This window comes from Phocoena phocoena, chromosome 8, assembly GCF_963924675.1.
Source record: "Phocoena phocoena chromosome 8, mPhoPho1.1, whole genome shotgun sequence".
Taxonomy (NCBI): Eukaryota; Metazoa; Chordata; class Mammalia; order Artiodactyla; family Phocoenidae; genus Phocoena; species Phocoena phocoena.
Genome location: NC_089226.1, coordinates 107,971,957 through 107,990,414, shown reverse-complemented (window position 1 = coordinate 107,990,414; position 18,458 = coordinate 107,971,957). Strand labels below are relative to the sequence as shown.

General features: G+C 63.9%; 1 protein-coding gene across 3 annotated transcripts in view; it reads left to right on the top strand.

The window, feature by feature from the left end:
- Window positions 1–12,081, top strand: part of KCNQ1 (potassium voltage-gated channel subfamily Q member 1) — a 348,883-nt gene extending 336,802 nt beyond the window's left edge. For all 3 annotated transcript variants that reach the window (XM_065881697.1, XM_065881696.1, XM_065881695.1), the window contains one exon: window positions 11,851–12,081. In XM_065881697.1, the coding sequence (XP_065737769.1) occupies window positions 11,851–12,081 (231 nt within the window). The remainder of the gene's footprint in view (window positions 1–11,850) is intronic.
- Window positions 12,082–18,458: the final 6,377 nt, after the last annotated feature.

The window sequence follows — 18,458 nt, the reverse complement described above, 5'->3', positions numbered from 1 at the left end:
GAGAGAAGCTACACCAAGCTGTGCGTGCGGGGGAAGCGGTCAGAGGCAACTGGGAGGTGCTGGGAGCCTGGGGGGCACGCTGGGGTCTGTCCAGAGGAGCTAGACCCTGCCCCCAGGACGCTCCAGCCACGTACGCATCAATCTCCATTCTGAGCTGTGGCAGACTCTCTGTCCCCTCCCTGCTAGGGGGCTGACGGAGGCCCAGAGTCCCCCAGGTGGTCAGGGGTCATGGACTGCCTGGCAGTATCCCCGCTTTCAGGGAGGTGGACATTTAGGAAGCAAACGATGCAAGCGGTACCTGGGCAGACCAGAGTGGCTGGAAGGGGCAGAGCAGGGAGGTGATGGCAGGCAAACTGGGGTGGGGGGTGGCGGTGTTTCTAAGGAGGAGACCCTCGCCTCGGGGCCTGAAGAATGAGACCGTCTGCTGGTCAGGAGACGGGTGGAACGTTCTAGAAAGCGGGCCGGCAGGTGCAAATGTCCTGAGGCAGAGAGGGGGTACAGCACATCCAAGGAAATGATAGAAGCCAGTGCAGGGCAGGAAGGGGCAGTGGCCGAGGCGGGACACAAGGCCCAGACCGTGAGGGACCCTCTGGCCGAGGCAGGGCTGTGTCTTTGGCTTGAGAGCAGTAGGCGGCTTGCAGGGGTCTCACCAGGGCAAGGACGAGGGCCCAGGGGTCCTGAACTGCCCACACCCTGGCCGATGGCCCCGAGATGGCGGCGGGCGGGGGGGGGGGGGGGGGGGGGGAAGGGGGGGCTGGGGGCAGCCAGGCCAGGGTAGCAGCAGACAGAGGCAGATGGGACTCTAATGACGGAGCTGCTGGGCGGCCCCTGCCCACCTGCCCGCCGTCACTGGGCTGCGTGTCACCCGCCTGCCCGCCCGCCGGGGCTGGGGGTTTGGCTGGGGTGGCCGGGTGCTCGCTGGCTCCCAGTACAAAGTGTTCTGCCCGGCGTCCCCCTGGCTTCCAGGACTTCGAGGCTCGTCAGAGGGGCAGCGCGGGAGGGGGAGGCGGGGGAGAATCAAATGCAGGTGGGGCCTCCGCCCTGCCGCCAACACAAACACGGCCTCTCGGCTTCCAGCGCCTTTTTCCAGCCTGCCCTACATTCCCGCTCGCCCGGCCCCGAGGAGGGTGACTGAGTCGGCCAGCCTGGGGCTGCCCGATGTGGGCAGGGCAGGCAGCCCCCGCTTGGCCTCTGCTGGCGGGACCCCCCTGAGGCCCCAGCTAGGGGGCCGGCCAGCCTGTTGGGAGGCCCAAGCCCCGCCCATCCCGAGCCAGGCTCTCCCCCTCCACCAGCCCACCCACCAGGTGACCGTGGGCAGCTTCCTGGCCTCCGTGTATCCTGGGCCCCACTGCCCAGGCCCCCTCCAAGCAAAGAGGCTTCCGTGCTGCCCAGGAAGCTGTGTGCTGCCTGGGGCCCCCTGACTCTGCCACTGCCCCCTCCGTAAGCTGTCCCATGAGCCTTCCTCCCCGAAGTCCAGGCAGGGCGGCCTCAGTGGGCACAGTCAGGCGGTGGTTGTGAACGACTCTGGGCACAAACGTGGCCCCCACAGAGATGCGGCTGGAGGGAGGAGGTGGCTCAGCGTGCAGGGGTGTCGACTGAGCACATGGGTAACACGGCACACGCAGAGCCCCCGTGGGGCTTTCGTCCTTGGGGGTGGGGGGGCGGGCAGCTAGAGACGGAAAATATAATAAATAAGCCAGTGACGTCGGTGTGAGTCCTGGAGGAAAAGACAGCAGATGGAGGATGGGGGCAGGTCGCCACGTTTAGCTCAGGGCCCAAGGAGGTCTCGTGGGGAAGTGAGCCTTGAGCAGAAACGTGGGCGAGGTGATGGTGTGAGCCACGCGAGAATCCAGGAAGACTTCCTGGCAGCGGTGGCAGAGAGAAGAGGCGGGAGCAGGGCAGAGAGGAGGCCTCATTGCTGGAGCTGCCTGGGGGAGGGGTGACAGCTTGGAGCCTCGGCCCAGACTTTCTTTTTATGTTCAGAGCTCAGAGTGGGGTTTCTCAGAGTTCTGAGCAGAGAAGCAAAATCTCTCAGACTGTGGGGCTGAGGACAGAGGTCACGGAGGTTGTCCGGGTGAGAGCTGGTCCATGCTCCCCTGGCCACCTCCCTTGCTGGACCCCCGGATGGAGCCAGCAATGTCTTTCACCTCAAGAAAGAACAGCCCTGCCACCCACTAGCAACACATGTCATTAAGACCACCCTGAGTAAGACGGTTCACTGTAGACTGCAAAGCATGTACAAAAAGAATGTTCCAGCTCCATGGGGAAAAGACAGATCCTTCGGTGAAGTGTGATGTATCGACAGGCTGATCGCTGAAAGCAGGCCTGCAGCTCAAAATCAGTCCCACACCGTTCAATGACTGAAGGGTAAAATACAAATCTAAAAAGTCCTAGAAAAAAAATGTTTCAGGGTCGGAATTGGGAAAGCTACTCCAAGCATGCACAAAATCTAGAAGCCGCAATGGAAAAGGCAAACAACTCTGACTACATTAAAAAAGTGAAAAAGTAAATAAAACTTCTGTATGACGCGACCAAAAATAATAATCATAATTGCCATGGACCAAATCGCATGACCAATGGCACACTGGGAACAAACATTTGTGACGTCCGTGCCAGAGGACAAACTTTCTCAATATACAAAGAGCCCTTACAAGTCAATGACAAGGAAAAGGCCTGGCCAGCGGCACCCTGGGGAGGGAAGGAGCAATGGGCTTAGAGGACATCTGCCCCCCACCCCACTACTGGGGCCCTGGGAGATGGCAGAGACCTCATTTTCTCATCCAGCAAATATCTGTGGAGCACCAGCTCTATTCATCCCAAGTGTATTTAGTGAGCACCTACCATGTGCCAGGCTCCGGGAGACCCTCTGGGGACGTGAACGTGACAGCATGGTCAAAGGCCTGGCCGCGGTAGGGAAGCCCACCCTCAACATTTGAGCTCAGGTTATATGTTGTGGTGGAGGACAGTTTTCCAGGCAGAGGGAGTGGCAAGTGCAAAGGCCCTGAGGCAGGATCGAGAGGACTGTGCCCAGGATCTGAGAGAAGGGTGTCAGGGAGGACGGTGAGGGGGCTGCGCGGAGCTCAGGGGCTGTGGGTGGAGGTGAGATTTCATTCTGGGTGCACCGGTAATTCTGCGGAGGGAGACAACTCAGCCTGGCTGCCGCTGGAGTGAATGGGAGGGGGACGGACCAGTCCAACAGCACAGGCCAGGGATGCCACTGGCCTGGGCGGGGGGCGTGGAGGGGGGCGGTGCTGGATTCAGAGCGTGTGCTCTCGAGAGCGGGTGGGACGTGGGTGAGCGCCAGGGGAATCCAGTGCTTTGCCCTGTGGGTGTCAGCACCACTTTCTGAGATGGGAGGATGGGATTGCGGGCAGGGCAAGTCTGAGTTCCCTTTGGGCCCTGCTGCACCAAGATGCTGTTAGACCTGCTTGCCAGTGGAGACGGGGTTCTGGGGCCCCCGGGAGAGTGCAGAGCTGGGGCGGAGCGTCGAGGGTGTCTGTGTAGAGATGGTGCCGGCAGACGGGGGTCCTTGGGCTGTGGGGTAGAGGGCCTGCGAGATTGTCCCGGCTGCGGCGGATGACCACTGGAGAGGTGGCTCTGGTTTATGGTAATGATGCTGAGACCCGCCCCCCTCAGCAGTCAGCCTGGACGGAAGCAACGCTGAGGGTGCCTGGCGGAGCCCAGGCATCTGTGGGGCTGCCCGGGGGGGAGCGTGTATCCGTGAGGCAGGTAGAAGGTTCGTCGCTCCACCGTGACACTCTCTCAGAGGGGAGCAACCTGCACTCCTAAGGGGTGGTCAGCAAGGGTCAGCCAGGAACTGGCAGGCCCCCAGAAGGGTCTGGGGTGACCAGGACCTTGACCATGCTGTGCCGAGGACCCAGCTGAGGCATGGCTGACTCTGGTGACGGCTCAGATCACCTGCCACCCAGTAGCCAGACAGTGAGAGGTTTGAGGGACAGTGGCTAGGACAGAGGCCTTGGTCTACAGCCTCTGAAACGCCCACCCTGGCTGATTCATGATGCTAAACCAATGCACCAGTCCCAGGGGCCAGGGCACAAGTGGCTGCCACGTCGCCCACCTCTTCTGGCCAAGGTTCACCCCCTGCCTGGACTCCGCCTGGGCAGAGGACCCTGGGAAACAGGCAGAACGGCTGGTGTGTCGGTGACCAGGGGTTCCAGAGATGGTGGCGTCTATCTCCCAGTCAGGAGAGTGCGCTTGGCACCCGACAGAGCCCCCATGCTGAGTGGGGCTCCCACTGCTCGTCCGCTGAGCTGCCCCATCCCAGCAGCATCACCGCCTGGTGGAAGGGTGCTCACCTCTGTGGCACGTGCAAAGGCCCAGGGGCCCAGAGGTCCAGGCAGATACGCTTGCACCCTTCGGCAGCTCAGGGAATGATTTGGTGGACGGTACAGGGAATTGTGCAAAACCACACCCGGGGCGGCGCACGCATTCTCGCACATGCAGTCTCCCTGCCCTTGTAAAGCCCGAGTACTCGTGTACACACACGTCTTCACGTATACATGCCAACTGGCCCTCAGGCCACGCTGGACGCGGGCAAACCACTAACAGTAATTACAGTAATGGTCAACAGGAGACTTAATCAGAATTTGCCAGCTGCCAAGCACTCTTTCCAGTGGTTTCCTGCATTAATTCATTCAATCCTTACAGCACCCTACTGAGGGAGATTCTACCAGCATCCCCATTTTACAGATGGGGAAACTGAGGTTCAGAGAGGCCAAGTGATTCACCCAAGGTCACCCAACCAGGAAGCGGCAGAGGCAGGACATGAGGCCAGGCAGCCTGTCTGTGTGCCCAGGCCCTCCCCGCAGGCTCTGACCCGCTGCCCTCCGGCCCGCACACCCAAGACGCGTCCTTCCCCAGGGCCCCCCGCAGACCGGCGGGCACACATCCCGCCCCGGCCCACATGCCCAGCGCATGCCCAGCCCAGCAGGCTGTGGGCCAGGGTCCGAGGCTGTGTCCTCACCGGGCTGGGTGCACCATGCACCGCAGGACAGAGAGCTCGGCAGGCCGGCCGCCCTGGGGACTGGCAGTAAAACCTCGGCAGCTAGAAAACGGGCTGATTTTTCTCCAAGAGCTAAAGCACTAAAACAAAGTCATAAACACAATTACACCGTCTCCTGCCATAAATTACAATGTTATGAAGCGCTGTGATCTATTTCCACTCATACCCAGCTCTGTGAGACCGGCCAGCCCCACGGGCTCTAACGAAAGGATGATTTATGGGTGCTATTCCCGCATTCTCGCCGTGGGGGAGGGACGTTCCCAAACTCCCAGCGCCAGGGGCAGGGCCCGGGAGCGGGGGGCCAGGCTGCCCGCCGGGCAGGGACCTCCCCCCAGGACAGCTGGCCCTAGGCAGGCAGGTACCCCGCACCACCTCCCCCTTCCCCCTTGGCAGAAAGTTTCCCCGGGGGCTCTGGCGTGGAGGCTCTGGGCTGTGTAGCGCCCACCATATTCATTCCACAAATGTGAACAGGGCCCTCTATGTGCCACCAAGGGCAGGCAGAGGAGTGGGGCTCCTGGAGCCTAATTCCAGTGGGAGAACCAGCTAAGGAGTGAGCAGATACAACCGCAGGCTAGGGGCCTCGGAGAAAATAAGAACCAGCGTGGGGACGGTGGGGGGCCGTGGCAGAAGGAGGGACATGGCCGCGATCAGTGCTTTTGGTGAGGTCCGAGGGTGGAGGGTGGCTGATGTGGGCAGGGGAGCAGCTGGGGAAAAGGGCCTGAGGCAGGCACGTGCTGCCATGTTCGAGGGCCAGCAGAGCGGCCTGGAGTAAATGCAGAGGGAAGAAGGTGGGGGAGGCCGTAGAGCAAAGGGGGACAGGTCTAGGGCCACAAGTGGGACTCAGGCTTCTCCTGGGAGTGAGGGGGGAGCTCAGGAGGCTGTGAGTAGGGCAGCGGTGTGACCTGGTTTGTGTCTTGAAAGGACCACATTGTGGGGGAAGGCTACCTGGCAGGCTACTGCAATAGTCCTAGCATAAAAAATTGGCGGTCTGGCCTGGGCTGGGAGCAGGGGTGGGCAGGGGGTTCCCAAGTTCTGCTGACAGTCAGAATGTGGAGCAGGATGCGAGATTTTGGAGTGCTTTTCTGGGATGGGGAAAATGTGCGCGGAACAGGGTGGGTGCCGAGAGAGAGGAGAGAGAGGAGAGAGAGAGAGAGAGAGAGAGAGAGAGAGAGGGCTCAACAGAGGTGCAGGAAAACCATGGTCTTATGGTCTGAGTTCAGGCCTGAGGTCCCCAGGGATCGAGATTTTGGAGTGCTTTTCTGGGATGGGGAAAATGTGCGCGGAACAGGGTGGGTGCCGAGAGAGAGGAGAGAGAGAGAGAGAGAGAGAGAGAGAGAGAGAGAGAGAGAGAGAGAGAGAGGGCTCAACAGAGGTGCAGGAAAACCATGGTCTTATGGTCTGAGTTCAGGCCTGAGGTCCCCAGGGATCGAGCGTGCGGGTCTGGGGTGTGTCCCTAGCCTGAGCCTGGGTGCTTAGGCTCAGAGGACAGCAGAACACAGCTGTCACATCAGGGCGGCCCTCCTCCTGCCATGGTCTACCAGACACCGGGACGCAGCCGGTGTCCCCTCCCCCTCGGTGCTTTCTCTCAGTGACATCCAGCGCCCTAGACGTGGGTGTTCAGCATCACCTGCACGTGCTGGAGGGCACAGGGGGCAAAGGTCACAGGTCACCGTGACCCCCTCCCTCACCAAGCAGCAGCTTGCGGAGGGAGGGCCAGGGCCAGGGGTAGGGCAAGAAATGGCATTCTATGGAGATGGAGAACCCAGAGTCCCGGGGCCTGGGGTCGGGGGGTGGCCCAGGACCACCACCTGAATCCCACTGAGCAGCCACGAGGCCCAGGGGGCACAGTGTCACCTCTCAGCCTGAGTCCTTCCTGGGTCCAGCAGGCCCGTCGTCCAAGGCTGTGGCCGGGCTCTAATGGGGGTGGGAGCGGGCACTCCTTCCACCGGTCAGAATTCACTCACCATACCCTGTGTCCTGCCCCGTGCTGGGGGCTCCTCACAGACTGTATGTTTGGGAGGGGCCGGGGTGGACTGCCCACCCAGGGCACTGTGAGGTGTGGCTGGGGCCCTGCACAGGGAAGGCAGGTTTCTGCCCCGAGCTGTCCAGCGCGGGGCTCCCTCTCTGGGCGGCCAGGATAGGGACGGGGGTGGAGGTGTGGCAGGCCCAGCACCCCTGCCATGGGCCACTGGACCTGCCCCGGCTATGAGCAGGCCCCACCTGGTCCCTCCAAGCTGCGTCCGGGGACTCAAGGCCCGCTGTGTCCCCGGGCCTCAGCTGTGTCACCTGTCTAATGGGCTCAGGAGCAGCGGGGAGCAGGGGCTGTGACCTGGGCAGTGCTGGGCCTTGCAGGTGCCGCAGACCTGTGGCCAGGGCAGAAGGGGGAGATAGGCCAGCAGCAGCCCCTCTGCAACCCCTGCTCCCTGGCTGCTTCGCTCCCGTGCTCCCTGCTGTGTGTGAAGGGGCGTGAAGGGGGCAGAGCCGTGTCGCGGGGCGTCAGGAGGACTGAGCGGGCCTGTGCACAGACACACTGAGCAGTCATGGCCATGTCCCTGCGCCTGTCGCCGGCGTGTGGGCTTGGGCAGGGCTCCCCGGAGCTTCAGGCCCCCGCGCACCCCATGACATACCTGGAACCCCCAACTCCCTGCAGGCCAGCTTGGCCCCAGGGCTGGCATCCAGCTCAGTGCCTGGTGTTTAAGTATTTTGAGCATTGCTCCCGAGAGTGGCTCAGTGACTCTTGGTCCGGCACAGTCTGCAAACAAGAGGAGAGCCCAGAGGTCTTTTGCCCTGTGACCCTGCAGAGGGCCCTGGGCTGTCCCAAGCGGAGCCCTGCCTCCCCCTTTAGATGTTGACCCACGGGGACCCTGGGGCACCACGAGCTGCCCCCCAGGGCAGGGGACTCCCTCCCCGCGAGCCCCAGGCCTCGGTGTCCCCCACCCCTGCCCGTCTTTGGCCAGTGTGGCCGAGACAGCCCAGGGCTTGCACGTGGCCAGGGCCATCGGCGGGTCCAGAGCTGGGATCAAGGCCGAGCAGGTTCTGCAAAAATTTCCCTTGAAAGACTCTTTTTCAAGATTTTCTTTTGAAAACAAATTCATAAGCACATCAAACAGGAATCCCGTCGCCCTGGGTTTGATCACCACCGCCCGGGGCTCTCTAACTGGCTGTTATTCTAATTGCTTTTTTTCTCTTCCGAGGGCCGGGAGTCCTCTTATGGTTATTAATTTGGTGAATGGAGGCAGGGAACAAGGGAGCTTTTGTTGGCCTTGCCCTTTGGTCACTATCAAATTGCAAATAATGACGAGATCCAAGATCCCCAAAACTGATGTGCCCCAGCGGCTCCCGGGGAACGCCGTCCAGGTACCCGAGCGGGCACTGCCTTCCTCTGCGGGTGACAGCGCCTCACCTGGGCACCTGCCCGGAGGCACGCACTTCTCTGCGGCTGGGGGTTGGCTCAGGCCGCTCCCTCCGGCCGAATGAAGTGCTCACTGGGTGTCACCATCGAACGTGAAGCAAGATAAAGGCGCTCTCCTTGGGAGGAGGAGAACCCAGGGCGGGGGAACCCAGGGGCCATCTCTCTGGGACGTGCTCAGCCCTGGAGAAGCGTGGCAAGTGTGAGTCACACTCACAGAGCCGGCAGGCACGGGCTCTATGAGTCACACTCACAGAGCCCGCGGGCACGGGCTCCTACACGACTGTCCTGCTCCATCCTCAAGAACGCCCCCCACAGGAGGAGCAGAATGCCCCCACTTCCCAGCTGAGAAACTGAGGCCCAGGGAGGACAGCACGGCGGCCAGGTCTCAGCGTGGGATCTGACTTGGCCTCCCGGACCAGCCTGACCAGGCTCGCCCCACACTGTGGGGACAGGCGATCAGCCGCTGAGAAGGACGGAAGCCCACCCGGGCAGAGGCCATCACCGGGCCCTAGGGGCCGGGCAGTGCAGGGCAAGCTCAGGCAGCCCAGAGCCAGCGACGAGCAGCAGACAGCCCCGGGTGGTGTGTGTGGCACCGAGGTCAGCCACCAAGGTCGGGGGGGGCCGGGGTGGGGGAGAGACATGGCTCCACAGGGCTTGGCCCACCCAGTGATCACCACGCCCTGAAGCTGAACCGGGCGGGTGATGCCAAGGATCCCCGCCCATCAGGCGTGGGGCTGGGCAGGCGGAAGGACCCTGCAGGGGGCCAGGAAGACCCAGGGGGACCCTGAGGGTGGCCAGAGGACCAGAAGGACTCAGGAGGTGGCCGGGGGGCCTTGGCAGGAGTCTGGTTTGGCCTGCGGGCTGCCCCACTTGCTCTCTCTCCCGTCCCATCAGTGGCGGCATGTTAACCTCCTCCCCAGACCCACTCCTCTCCTGTGCGAGAAGGAGGGGGAGGCGTGAGGCCCAGGCTTTGGGCCGGCTCTGGGATTCTGGCCCAGATCTGAGCTCGCCCCCGGCGCCCCTGCCACCTCCAGCAGTCTGGCTAATGGGAGCATGTCCCCCGGGACCAGGGAGCCCGGTGAGCCCCCGCAAAGCCCCATCTCCCATGAGCAGCAGCCCAGGTGGCCCCCTGAGGGCGAGCTCAGCCTGGGGCCAGCCTCCCGCCTGCTCCCAGTGGGGGCTGTGCTATCAGCCCCCTGGGATGCGCCCCCTCTCCAGCCGTGCCCGGCAGCCCCACCCCTTCCTGAATCCCAGCCATTCTTCCATTTCCTTTTTTCCCAAGAACACCCTATAAAGGCTTCCATACCCACTTGCCCTGCTGGGGGCTTCAACAGATGTTCAAGTGCCATAAAGTGAAAATTTATGAAACCACAAATTTTCTTCTGTAATGTATTTGGTGCTCTAATTGGTGCCAAACCAATCAATACCCAAGCCGGGGCCTGCACAGCGGGGCAACGTGAAGCTCGCCCGCACCAGCCCTGTGCAAGGCTCGTTCCAGGCTACCAGGCGCGCAGGGTCCTCCACGGGTCTCCCAGGGCATAGGCAGGCAGTGGGACTGGGGGCCCGGCGGTCTTGGGCCGAGGAGAGGGTCCTCCCCAGCCCCCCTCGGCTGGGCTGCAAGGGTCCCAGCCAGAGACCCCAAACGAGACTCTTCTCCTGGGGCCTCGGGGCCTGCGTCTGTGGGTGGCCTCAGCATATGGTGGGACTAGGGTGTCAGGGAGGCACCCGGGGGAATGCAGGGGTGGGGAGAGCTGAGTGAGGGCCCCAGGCTCTAGCCCAGCTGAATCAGAGAAGCTCTGCACCCCTTCCCTTTATAGCCTGGGCTCCGGTATCAGATGTGTCTGAGAAAATAGGTTAGGCCCCCCTGGCCTGGCTGAGGGGGCCCCAGACATGCAGCTGTCCCTGTCCCCAGGCCCAGGGGCAGGGGAGGAGGTCTCAGTCCCCCCGCACAGTCCGAGGAGGCAGAGGCGGGCAGGGGAGCCCAGGAGGTCCCAGGAGACAGCACTGGCCTCAGTGCTGCAGCCGCCACCGTGCGAAGCTGGGGACGTGGGTCACAGGCCCCACCTCACAGGCAGCCGTCCTGATAGGGGGCTGTTGCTCCACGATCCAGCCCCCATCCTGCCCTACCTGCTGCTGGGTCTCGAGAGAGCCCCGTGGCCCCAACTCAGGAGAGAACCCTCCCCTTCTCCCCCTCTGCCAGCCCTGCCCTCCCCCTGACTCAGCGTCCACCGTCCACCGTGGGAGGGAGGCTGTGGACTGCCCCACCCACCTCTGAAGCCCGACCCGGGCCAACCCGGGGACCCAGCTACACGGCATTTGTGGCCTCTTCAACCCACAGCATCTTCCCCGGGGCCGACCCGCTTGGCCAGCACCCGGCCCCGTCCGGTCCTGGGGTGGGGATATTGCCGCCAGCAGTGGGGCCCAGATGGGTCCTGGGGCAGTCTGGCCCAGGGCGGCTCAGAGCACATACATCATGGACCACGTGTGTGTCCAGGTGGATGGCCGGCCCCAGCCAGCTCGGCCTGCCGCCGTCCGCAGCCCTGGCGTTGACCCTTGGCGGAGCCATCCCCGGGCTTTTACCCCCAGCCACACTCTCCCCTGAAGCAGCTCTGTGTTCTCGCAGCTCCGCCCTTATCGGTGACCATCTGGCCACCTCCGCTCCCTCCCCCATCATTTCTAGTCTTTCCAGTGTTCCAGGTACCCAAGGCGGGTATTATTTTCTGACGGAGACCCTGGGGGGACCACCCCCAAGGGCACTGCAGGCCCCAGGGTGAGCCACGCCTCCTGCCGGCTCATGCCAGGACGTCTGCTTCACCCCTGCCCCTGCTCTGAGGGCCCTGGGGTCCTCTTCCCACCCCCGGGGCTCACTCCAGCCCCACCCCATCTTGGCCATCCAGCAGCCCCTGCTGCAGCCCCAGGTCCATCCTCCACCCACCTCCCCTCCAGCTTGGTGGGGCGACCCCACCTCGTGGGGTGGGCAACCCCAGTGCTCAGCGTGGGAAAGGGCTTTGGGAAAAGCATGGTGGGCGTGTGGCCCTGGCTGACACCTGGGGATTGGTACAGGTTTGGGGGCTCAGCTGGGAAGACGGCGGTGCCCCTGCTGAGTTGGGGACTGTGCCCGGCCTGACAAGGGCACCCTGAGGCACAAGCCCCGTTGGTGGGCATGGGGGTGGGGGAGATGGCAGGGGAGGGGCCCCGCCCTGCTACCTGCTCAGCCACTGGGTCTCAGGTGAGGGCTGCAGAGCGGGGCTCCCTCCACGCACGTGTGTGCACACGTGCAGACTTGTGCAGGGGCCACGGACACGCACACGGCCGTGACCAAGGCCGGGCCCCGTCCCTCCCCTGGCCCTCAAGGAACCCGGGCCTTGAGGCCACCTGCACACTGCCCGGCTCACCTCTGATCCTGTCCCCGCAGGTGACGCAGCTGGACCAGAGGCTGGCGCTCATCACAGACATGCTGCACCAGCTGCTCGCCCTGCACCACGGAGGCTCCCCCGGCAGCCGGCCTTCCAGCGGGGGCGGGGCCCAGGTGGTCCAGCCCCACAGCGGTGGCTCCATCAACCCCGAGCTCTTCCTGCCCAGCAACGCGCTGCCCACCTACGAACAGCTGACCGTGCCCCGCGGGGGTCCCGACAAGGGCTCCTGATGGGGGCTCGGGGCCCAGGCCTGAGAGGGGAGGCCCGGAGGAGCCCTGCCCGGCCCACCCCACCTCCCACTCAGCACAGGCACCACTAGGCCTCAGCCACCTCTCGAAGGCCCGAGAGAGCAGTCCCGCTCTCCAAGGCCCCAGACACCCAGTGGACTACAGGGCCCTGTGGCCTGGGCTGGGGGGCTCGCCAAGACCGCCTCTTCCCAGCCAGCGGGTACTAGAATTTGGCTGGGTGTTGGGAGGAGGGGCCTCTCAGCTCTGAGACCGGGGTCCCCCCATCGCTTGCCTGATACTCGGGACAAAGCGGCAGGGGGTCAGGCCGGGCATCCCAGGCACTCGGTCTGTCCCATGTATGGCCAGGGAGCCGTACAGCTGTGTGCAGGCCCCGGGGCATTCCTGAGGGGAGACAGAGGGACGGCCTGGACAGGGTCTGTGAGGACCCCACCCCCAGCCTAAAATCCAGGCCCAGGGGGACCCAGGGGGAAGGCAGGCCAGGCAGGGCAGGGCAGGCCCAGCCCATGCTGAGCAAAGGATATGCCCACGGGCAAGGCCCAATCAAGGCCCCCCCGGGCCTGGGCCTGACTCCCTCAAGCTCCAGAGATGCTGACTCAGGCCAGGAGCTGGTGGGGAGCTGCTCCTGAGGCCACAGCTTCCAACGGGAGGGACGTGTCCACCGCTGTGGCCAGAGCTCTTCACTGGGGTTGGACCGCCCACCAGTGGAACGGGGGTGCTCAGGTCCCCCACTTTGGACTGGCAGCTTCTCCTACCCATTCCGGAGAAAAGAGGAGGGTCCCCAAACCCCGCTCTGCGTGTGGGCCTCGCCTCCAGCTCCCCGCCTGGTCTAAGCAGCTGGACGGACACACAGACGGTGGCCTCCCCGACCCGCTGCTGAGCCGCAGGGGAGCAGACGGGCGCCGCCATCTCTGGCGAGACCCACCTCCTCTGGCCTGCTCCGCCTTGCCGACATCAGAATAATCTGTGGTGATTTGGAATCTGCGCTTTGATGAATTTCACGGTGTGATTTTGATTCTTAACCGTTCAGGTTTTTCCTAATAAATGTGGGATCACAAAATTGATCTTGCCCTGCTCTCGCCTCCTTTCCTGGGGGAGCAAGCGTCCCATCTTTGGGACAACCTGTCTTCCCGTGGAGCTGCTGCCCACCCCTCAACACCCCAGCACCCCTCACCCCGTCTGTGCCCACCCCGGTGAGGGGGCCGAGAAGCCTCAACCCCCTGGCCTGGGGTTCCTGGGAATGGGGTGGCGCCAGTGACCCAGGAGCACCTGGAGGCCGGGCTGTTCCTGTCCCCCACCCCCGACCCAAGGTCGGGCTCCAGCCCACCCGCTAAGCCTTTGCTCTTGCTGGTGCCTTTGCCGGGAGGTTCTCCTGTCCCCTCTCCATCTGTTGAAACCACTCCCTTGGTCTCCAGCCAGGCGCAAAGCCCCCTCCTACAGGAAGCTCTCCCTGATAGCCCTTTACGAGACCAGCCCCACCCCCAGGTCTTGGGACCCTTCAAGGGGGGAGGGGTGAACAGGTGAGGGTCATCGCCCCCAGACAAGCAGCTCGGGGACCCTGTCCTCAGGATTCACATCCCACACGCACTTCTCAGGTCTCGGGCTTAATTCTTAACTCCAGGACAGCACCTGCCCCCACTCCCACTGCCAGCCTCCCACTGCTGCCCACGGGCATCTGGGCCCCTGCCTCCTCCAGGCCCAGCTCCGTTCCCCCCAGGTCCTGCCTGGAGCCCTCCCCAAACCTCCCTCTTGGACGGGACCCCTGCAGTCTCCTTGGAGGCAGGTGCCCAGGTGGCCGCAAAGCAGGAACTCCTGGTCCGTGTGGAATGTCAGCTTGGGCCCCTGTGGGAGGGGAGGGGCCTGGGTCCCCCTTTGCAGAGCCCCAGGGGCTCCCCGGAGCCCAGCCCTGGCTCCCACCCGAGGGGACGTCTGGCCCTCGGGCACTGGCCGGTGTGGGGGAGGGGAGGAGGGCCAGCGAGGGCCCGGGGCCTCCCCAGCCCAAACCCCCGGGGGGGAGGGGCGAGAGCAACAATTACTGGAAAGGCAAAAGCTGTTGTTTCCTTGTTGAGTAAATATTTGTGGAAACCCCAGGAGGCGGCTGGCTGGAGAGCGGGGGCCCTCCACGGTGCCCCCGCCCCGCCCGCTGCCGGGCACGGCCCCCAGCCCTCGGGGCACTCGCTCGGGCCGCCCATCTGGGCCGGGCGCGGCCCCTGCACCCAGCCCGGCTTTGTTTTGCGTATTATCGACTGCGCACGAAGTGCCCGAGTGCTTCACTCCCGGACGGGCCATTGCGGCCCTCTCGGGTGTGAAATGCAATTTACCTGAAATAAAGCCCAATTATGGAATTAGCTAATTAAAGCCGCAGTGGAGGCTGGGCCGGCCGGCCGGGAGCTCAATGCCCGCCGGTGCCCGCGGTCTGAGGGAACAGATGGCGCCCCAGCCCGCCGCGCGGCCGCATTCCTTCACTCTGCCCCCGATAACTGACTTACACAGCACACGGCCATCTGGTGTATGACACGTCCTGTGTGCCCCGGACAATGGCCCAGCAGACCTCTCCGGGAGGGGGCCGTCGCCCGGGCAACGGCGGCATGTGCAGGTCGGGCCCATTCCCGGCCCCGCCCCCGGCCCCTTTGTGGGCCTCGCCTGGCTGCCTGGCCGCTCCCGCCGACAACGTCCGTGAGCGTTTGTCCCCGGCGTCCGGCCTTTGTCTCCCAATTGGGCTTCCTTGTTGGGGTCCTCAATGTCCAGTGGGTGCCGAGAGCATCTGCTGGCGGGAGAGGGTGGGGCTGGGGGGGCTGCCCTGCCCACCTCCTCTGCCCGTGCCCCCTCCCCCATCGGCGCCCTCTGGAGCCGGGCAGGAGGACGGCATCTGGAGGGCTCGGGGCTCGGCCGCGGGCGCCAGTCTCTGAGGCCGGTGTCCGCGCAACCTGAGGTCCTCCCAACCTTGGGCCAGGGGCCGACCTGCACCTCCTGCCCCCTCCCCTGTCCGTGCAACGGGAACAGAGCACCTCTTGAAGGCGTGTGGGGGAGGAGCTGATGACCATAGGGCCGGGTCAGCACACAGTAGGTGCTTCATAAAGGCAACCAGACAAAATGTCCAGGAGGTGCCCGGCTCTGGGGTCCATCGCCTCATCACACTCCCACTGCCTGGCCCCAGTGCCCCCTCAGAGCAACTCCCTGGCCCCTGTTGCGTCCAGCCTCACCCCCCAGTGCCCCCTCGGAGCCAAGGCAAGGTGCCCACGGCCTGCTGTCCTGCACCCTAAGCAGCTCTGGGCCCCGCTGCCCAGGCCCTGCCCACTCACCCATGACGCCGGGCATCTATCTCCAGCCAGGCCGACACGCCCCACCCCCACCCCCACCCCCACCCCCCCCCCACCCCCACCCCCCGCCACCACACACACACACACAGCTCCTCCCTGCACCCTAGTGGGCCCCAAGCTGCCAGCAGCCACAGCCCCCTCCCTGCTCAGGACCCGTTTGGCAGGCACCGCCGACCCCCGCCCTGGGCAGGGGTCAGGAGCCAGGCCCTCCAGCCTGCCACTGGAGAAGGGGCTGTGCTAGGACTCTGAGGACCCGAGGGGAGCCACAGCCCAGGAGTGCCTGGCACAGGGCCTGGCCCCACTAGGTACTCAGGAAGTGCCAGTTAAATTAAGGGATAAAATTTGAGTTTGGAAAGAGGCTAACGGCACTGCTGGGGCTGCGGACACACCTGGAACAGGCAGGGCACCGCCAGGCGGTGCCCTGTGATGGCTGCTCAGGGGAGGAGAGCTGGGCACCCTGGGCCCTGGAAGAGGGGGTCAGGTGTGCGTCCCGACTAGGGTGGTCAGACAGCTGGGCTAGGTAGGGGTGGAGTGGCAAAAGGCAGCCGTGGGCTGGGTTCCTGGGACGGGCCCACACGCAGACCTGCGTGAGCGTGCATCCGGTGGGGACCTGCTGGGTCACCCTCAGGGACAGACGCCCCCTTCCTAACGTGCGGCCAGTGCCTGGTATGGGAGGCCCTTCCTCGCTCCCCGGAAACCTGCCTTCCTCGGCTTCATCCTAGGACCGCCCTCACGGTCCTGGGCCCCATTGGCTCACTGGGGGTCTGAAAGGGCGTCTGCCTCACCATTCTCAGCCCCCAGCGGCACCCCTTCCTGGCTCTGGCCCTATCGTTGTGGCCCCGGGGGGCTGGGGAGCTGGGGAGACCGGGCCCGGCACGGGTCAGACAGGCAGCGAGGCCTAGCGCGTGCTCAGAGCAGCCAGAGCTTCCATTGCCCTCGAGTGCGGGGGGCCAGGGGCCAGGCCCTAAGGAAGCTGACCGTCCCCACCTACGCCCCTTCCACTGAGCAGCAGAACCTCGGCAGGCAGGCAGAGGGCCTCACGGCCGGGCGGCACCCGAGCCCAGGAGCAGGCGACCTCTGACCCCGCTGGCCAGCTGCTGTGTTTTCACCTGCTCAAGGGGGGAGTTGCCTCCAGCCCCAACAGATCAGGCCTGGGCTGGGAGCGGGGGCAGGTAGAGGCTCCCGACACTGGCCAGAGACACTGGTCTGAGGAAGGGTCTTCTCTAAAGATGGGGGTCCTGGCCAACTGTGCCCCATCCCAAGGCCTCTGAGTCCAGGACACCAGCCCCTCTCTGCCCAGGCCTCAGGTGCTAGCTGTGTGGCAGGAGGTAGGGGTTCCACTCTGATTCCCAGATCCTTTTCTCTCAGCAGGTCCCTCTGTGACCTGCTGGGCCTAACTCTGTCATTTGGCCCTTCCCTCAGCACCCCTCAGCACCCTGTGAGGCACCAGGATGCCAGGGGGAGGCCTGGGGATCCCTGCATCCCCACGCCTCCGCCTCCCCAGCCCCCAGCCCCCAGGCCCCTTAGCGAGGCGGAAGGTGGAGGAGGGGGAAAGCTCGGCTCAGGGCAGACCTACTGGACACCAGAGAATGCCCAGACCCCTCCCCCTGCTCTTGTCGTCAGACCTCCCCCCCCACCTCAAGCCTTCATCCCCGCGCCCACCTCTGTGGCACCCAGAGGGAGCAGGCCTGCCCTTGATTCCCAGAGCCACACCTCTCCCACCCCCTCACCTGATCCCAGGCTTAGGTCTCACCCACATCTGGGCAGTGACCCCTCAGCCCGAGTAGGCCCAGAGCCAGCCCAGGACGGGTGCCCATCGTGGGCCTGGCACACCAAGTTCCTCCTGCCTCCTGCATGTGGACCCAGGTTGCACAGATGGGGAGTGTGGAGACTGAGTTGAAAACGTGTCACTTGGACACTGCAGGGACTCCCACCTGCCCACGACTCTGGAAGCCCCAGCGGTCCCCCAGCCCCGCTCCACACCCTGCTCGGCAAAACTCTCTCCGAGTTTCCAGCCTGTCGGAAGCGTGTGATCTTTCTGAGCGACATCAAAGTGGGAGGCGCGGGCTGCCTGGATCAATCACGCCGGCAGCCTCGTCTTCCTGCCTGGCCTGCGGCCCCAGGAAGCTGGTAGTGGCGGCAGAACACACGGTGACGGGTTGACGGGGTGCTCGTGGGGTACACAGATTGTGCTGGGGGAGGGAGCTGCTTCGAGCAGAGAGGCCTCAGGGGACATGGGCCCTCCCCCCTGGTGCAGATGGGGAAACCAAGGCCCAGGGCAGGACTGGCCCAACGCAGCACCTGCTTGTGTGAATTTGCATCAGAAAAAAAGCCTCAGAGAAGAACCAGGACTTCCAGTGGCAGAGAAGTCGGTGGCTGGGCCAGGAAGCCAGGAGGCAGAGGGGAATGGACTGGTTAAAACAAAGAGCTGGCCTTCTCGGACTAGATCGTGGGGCCGGAAAGGCCAGATCTGAGAAAAAGACGCAGAAAATTCCCAGGTGGTATGAACATAGCTCCTTTGCTGGCCCACATGGGCCAAAGAGCCAAGAAGCACTATGCCTGTCCGATGCAGCGAAATGCAAGGGCTCCATCAGGACGTGCCGACTGGCTCCAATATGGCTGCCATTGCACCTGCCACGCAGGAAAATACCAAACTCCCTGTTGGATCTTCAAGAAACTCTGTTACAAGCCTAACTACTGATTGAATCTACCAAACCCCACTGAATTACTGTTGGTGGTTTCTTAGCTTTATTCCTCCCCACTGCCCACTCCCTACACACACACACACACACACACACACACACACACACACACACACGGTGCAAGAATGTTCCCATTCTGACTCAGCCACTCTCTAGCTGTGCATCTTTGGGCAGGGCCCCTAACCTCTCTGAGCCTCGTATGGTCTTTGCAGCCCCAGCTTCACAGAGCTGCCAGCAGGGTGCTAAGCCTGAGAAGACAGGACAAAAGCCACAGCAGCCTCACAACCAGGCACCAACGACAGAGCTCCTGAGGTCAGGGAGGGACGTGCATATGAACTGC